Source organism: Echinops telfairi, unplaced genomic scaffold (assembly GCF_000313985.2).
Source record: "Echinops telfairi isolate 266 unplaced genomic scaffold, ASM31398v2 ScPeMD7_8;HRSCAF=38, whole genome shotgun sequence".
Classification (NCBI taxonomy): Eukaryota; Metazoa; Chordata; class Mammalia; order Afrosoricida; family Tenrecidae; genus Echinops; species Echinops telfairi.
In genome coordinates, this window is record NW_022103905.1 from 13,607,615 (window position 1) to 13,612,702 (window position 5,088).

The 5,088-nt window shown below is 40.0% G+C and overlaps 2 protein-coding genes and 1 pseudogene across 4 annotated transcripts in view; 1 reads left to right on the forward strand and 2 right to left on the reverse strand.

Annotated features, from left to right (window-relative positions):
• Positions 1 to 5,088, reverse strand: part of RAB27A (RAB27A, member RAS oncogene family) — a 90,178-nt gene that overhangs the window by 83,899 nt on the left and 1,191 nt on the right. The window contains exon 1 of one of the 2 annotated variants that reach the window (XM_045286513.1): positions 1,397 to 1,929. The exons of the other annotated variant lie outside the window; for it this stretch is intronic. The gene's annotated coding sequence lies outside the window, so the exon portion shown is untranslated. Of the gene's footprint in view, positions 1 to 1,396; positions 1,930 to 5,088 lie in introns of those variants that run through there. 2 annotated transcript variants of the gene reach the window in all.
• On the forward strand, positions 2,018 to 2,147 carry LOC115868222 (annotated as a pseudogene).
• PIGBOS1 (PIGB opposite strand 1) overlaps positions 3,310 to 5,088 on the reverse strand; it is a 3,186-nt gene continuing 1,407 nt past the window's right edge. The window contains exons 2-3 of one of the 2 annotated variants that reach the window (XM_045286515.1): positions 4,662 to 4,744; positions 3,310 to 3,788 (exon numbers count right to left, since the gene is read on the reverse strand). In XM_045286515.1, coding sequence (XP_045142450.1) covers positions 3,553 to 3,788; positions 4,662 to 4,744 — 319 coding nt within the window. In that variant the 3' untranslated portion in view covers positions 3,310 to 3,552. The remainder of the gene's footprint in view (positions 3,789 to 4,661; positions 4,745 to 5,088) is intronic. The other variant, XM_045286516.1, reaches the window with a different exon arrangement.

A 5,088-nucleotide genomic window follows, 5' to 3' on the forward strand; every position in this document is an offset into this window, starting at 1 on the left:
ATGTTATTAGCTGTAAGAGCCCCCAATAAAATGATTTTTTAAAATAACAGCTTGTGATTTAACCCATGTATCATATGGTTCAATTTTATCATTTTCAGTATATTCACAATGGGCAATCACGCTATTTAATTCCAGAATGTTTTTTTTTTCTCAAAGACTCCCTCTAATGGTCAATTTTGTGTCAAATTGGCTTGGCGATGGCTCCCAGTGGTTTGGCCAAACACTAGCTTATTTGCTATTCCATACTGTACTCTAAGGCAATGTGGTCAATCAGTTCAAATGGGTGTTCGTAGAGTGTGGTCTGTGTCAGACTGGAGGTGTTTAGTAGTGTTCTCTCCTCCACTCAGCTCTATTCTCTTCTGACTACAGCTCTTGGATGTAAGCCTACAGAAGTCTGTAGCCTACCCCCTGACCCATATATGGATTTTGGAGTTATCAGCCCCCCCCCCAGTTCCATTAATTGTAAATATATGTATAACAATGAAATAAACAGCTAATTAGTCCACAGAGCTGTGGATAGTTAATATACTAGCAGTCCTTCAACTCACAAGGGCTGTTGGGTGCAAGTCAAGGAAGCAGACAGCCAAGTCCTCTGCAGAGCAATATAGGCAGTCTGGCCACAGGCAGCAAACAGCAAGGCAGGTCACCAACAGTAAGCCAGATGACAGGGTCCGACAGTCCCCAGCTCAAGTAATGTACACACCAGCAGTGCAGGGAAGCAGGTCTCGAAGGAACCTCAAACTATAGTGACCGGTCCATGGACTGGGTGTCCCACAGGCAGTGTAGTTTGCAAGTTGAGGCAGAGAACTAAGGCAGCCGCACACAGGTGTGCTCATCAGAGAGCAAGAGTCAGGCAAGGCTCGCTGAGCCATTTCTCTTTGCCCTTCAATTAAACTGTAACTTTATTAATCCTACATGTCTATTGGCCAGGTTGGCACAAGAAATCTACCTATCACATAAATTTTGCCCTATAATCTTACTGGTTTCTGTTTTACTAAGGCACTCTCCATCCTTACATTCCCCATTGCTGCAGACATGAATCTACTTTCTCTCTAATACCGGGATCCTTCATAGATATATATATATATATATAATCTCCTTCATATAATCATTTATGATTGAATCATATATATATATCATATAATCATTTATGATTGAATCATATTTCACTGTATGTATATATTTTTGTGTATTTACCAACCAAACTGTCCATTCATCTGTTGATGAACATTTGGGCTGTTTGCACCCTTTGACTATTAGAATGCTGCAATGCACACTCACATTCAAGTTTTCATGTAGATATATAGGTATAAGCTTAAGCTTCTCTCCTAGCTTAAATAGGAACTGATCCCTCAGTATTAGTCCCAGGATGAGAACATAAAGAATCCCAACTTACTTGTAACCAAGCAAAGACAGGCCTGTCACATGATAGGTGGCATCTGTTCATAGGTATGTCTCAAAAAATTCATACTGTTGAGGAAAAAAACCAAACACTGCCACTGGGTCAATTGCAACTCCTGGTGACCCTGTATAGTTTACCCCAAGAGTGTAAATCTTTGTGGGAGAGAAATAGTCTCATCTTTCTCATACAAACCGTTAAAGGTACTAATTAAATCAATTTATACAGGGATGATTTCCACTTTGATTATTTCTATATTGTTTGCTTTCTAAATAAATGTACTACTTCAATTTTTTTTACTGTTCAAATTATCCATGTCGGTCTCCACTAATACATATAGCTGAGATTAAAATTGACTTTTCAATAGGATGAACATCTATAATAAAAATGTCTTGAAAAGCATTTTGTACATCACTACATTTAAAGTGCCCATTGACATTGTTAAAATACAGTCAATCCTTAACAACTTCAAAAGCATTTTACCGGGAAGGAGGCAAAAAAAGAGGAAGTGATACCAAGGGCTCAAGTAGAAAGAAAATGTTTTGGAAATGTTGACAACATATGTACAAGTGTGCTTAATACAATTGAATGATGGATTGTTGTAAGATTTGTAAGAGCAGCTTTGCACAGTGGCAATATTGTAGCCAGTGCGGTTTATCCGAGGCACGATTATTGCTAATTGAGAAAAAAATCTGTGAGAGCCCCCTAATAAAATGAACTTAAAAAAACATTTTAACTATGTGAATAGCTTCATCACAAATTCCTTCCTTACCACCATTAATGCAAATTTGCTTAGTCCATTAAACAGATTGTTTTATCTGCATTCTATGTGACACCATCTACCCTCTCTAAAACCTCAATCTGATCGGAGTGACCCTAAACTCTCAAGGCTTCCTCCATTCTGCTTAGATTGAGATAAGCCTGGGGCAGAACCAGACTGCCCGAGTATAGTGTCCACTGCCCAAGCCCACGGTGAGGGGCAGAGCAGAGCTGCTCCACAGGTATTCTCGGCTGTGACCTTTGTACAAGCAGATCAGCAAGTCTTTCTTTGGGGGTCCACTGTGTAGGCTCAAACCGGCCACCATGAAGTTAACAGCCAATCACAGATGACTTGCATTACCCAAGGACCTTGAAATATTTTAAACAAATAGTATGCTAATTGATTTACTTCACCTACCACAGTGGTTCTCAACCTTCCTAATGCCGCAACCCTTAACTACAGTTCCTCATGTTGTGGTGACCCTCAACCACAAAATTATTTTCGTTGCTACTTCATAACTGTAATTTTGCTACTGTTAGCAATCGGGCGACTCTGTAAAAGGGTCGCTCGACTCTCAGAGGGTTCGAGACCCACAGGTTAAGAACCACTGACCTACAAACACCATTCTCAGCAATTTTATACACAACTAGAAATTTTTCACCCATCAAAATGCGTAAATTCACCCCAAAATGAACTCCAACTAGGAAACGAAAGGAGTACTTGTGGCGCAGTGGTTAAGCACCAACCTGCCAACTGAAGGGTCGCTAGTTCAAACCTGTAAGCTACTCTGTGTAAGATGTGGCAGTCTGCTTCTGTATGGATTACAGCCTTGGAAACCCAATGGGGCAGTTTCAGTCTGCCGTACCAGGCCATGAGTCAGAATTGACTCAATGGCGATGGGTTTTTGGACAAGCCAAGATATGACCAAATAATAATTTATAAATTATCAGGGTTCATGAGGGAAGGGGGAGCGGGGAGGGAGGGGCAAAAATGAGGACCTGATGCCAGCGGCTTAAGTGGAGAGCAAATGTTTTGGGAATGATGAGGGCAATGAATGTACAAATGTGCTTTACACAACTGATATATGTATGGATTGTGATAAGAGTTGTATGAGCCCCTAATAAAATGATTAAAAAACAATAACAAGATAGTCCTTAAGATATTCATTTTTACTTAAGAGAAATCATTAATCCATCTCAATATAAGGCATAAAATGACAATTAAAGTATATTAACCATTAAAATTGACAGTTGACAAAAGGCATTTAAATTATTTTCCTTGATTTTTTTTAAATGTTTAAAATGAGGTTTCACTAGACTAGTTACAGGACTACTTATATAAAATTTCAAAAGACCTTTAAGCAATAGTACAGTTCATTCAATTCCACGCAGTCTTAACTCTTCTTCTCTTCGGATTCATGTGACAATTTCGCCCTTTCTTTTAATGCCTGTTGATTTTTGGAATATTGTTCAAATATTGGTTGATAAATATAAATTCCTCCAGTAACTCCAAGTAAACTGGCAAAAAGCAGTTGTGGGAGAGTCAATCTTCCAAACATTGTGGATTCAGCACAAGGCAAAAGTGGGTTTTGAAAGAGTGTAATCCCAAATCCAGGAAATATTCTCAGACCTGCATACAAAAGGAAAGGGGAAGTAATACTTTAAACACACTATCGTTTTAAGATTTCCTGATACTACTTTGCTGTGGTGTAAACAATACTTTTGTCCCATAAACATCACTCACTTTCCTAAAAAAAATGGGAGTATGAGACCAGGCAGTGCTGTGTTCCGTTCTACATAAGGCAACCACCTTGATGGCGCCTAACAAGAGGAACGTGAGAAATTTGGGTTGGAGGATGACAGGAAAGCAAAGCCAACTCCTCAGCAACCTACAACGAGATGTCTCGATATAAACAGAAACAAAGAAAAACTGCATTCTCTTCACGTCTTGTAAAGGCCTCTAAGACCAAACTCACTGCCTTGAAGTTGGTGCCAAGTAACAGTGAGCCACTGTGGCTTTCTGACAGTAGAAAGCCCCATCTTTCTCCTAAGGTTCGATTAGTGGTTTCAAACTGCTGACCGTGCAGATCTCAGCCCCACACATAACCACTATGCCACCAATATAAGGTGACCAGACGTCCCGATTTTTAACAATTTTTCCCGTGTCCCGCGGCGTTTTTAAAAAGTCCCGATTTTTGGAAAGAATGCAAGACAAGCTAGGGTATACGGTTTTCGGCTGCCATGTGGCTATTTCGCCAGGATATGTGTTTTATCAATGGTGTCCTGCTTTACCAATGTTAAAATCTGGTCACCTTACACCAATACCACAAAACTACTAAAAGAAACAGACAAGGTGATCGCTTCTGAAGACTTCAGCCAAACCAAACAAAAAAACCACCTCACTACGATTGAGCAGATGCCAACTCATAGCGACCCTATGAGACAAAATAGAATTGCCCTGTGGGCTCCTGAAACCGGAACTCTTTCCAGGAGAAAGCCTCACCTTTTCCCCCTCGGAGAGGCTGTGCTGAGCTGCTGCCTTTGCAGTTATCAGGCCAACTCAAATCCACTGCATGACCACGCTTCCTGAGATCAAAGCAGCAGGCAAACATTGTCAGGGAGCTATCACTTTTCAATATTAGCTCTTCCGTATTTCATTTTTTAAGACACTATTTTTTTTTCTTAAACTATGCTGCTAATGTGTTACAAGCTCAAGGCAACCCCATGGGTTTGGTATAGAGCAGAGATTAGTTATCTAGGCCTACCTTCCAGGGAGCCCCTACTATCTTCCGTGAGTTCAACCTGCACACCTTTTTTTTAAATCATTTTATTAGGGGCTCATACAACTCTTATCACAATCCATACATACATCAATTGTGTAAAGCGCATTTGTACATTCTTTTTTTTTTTTTAAATCATTTTATTAGGGG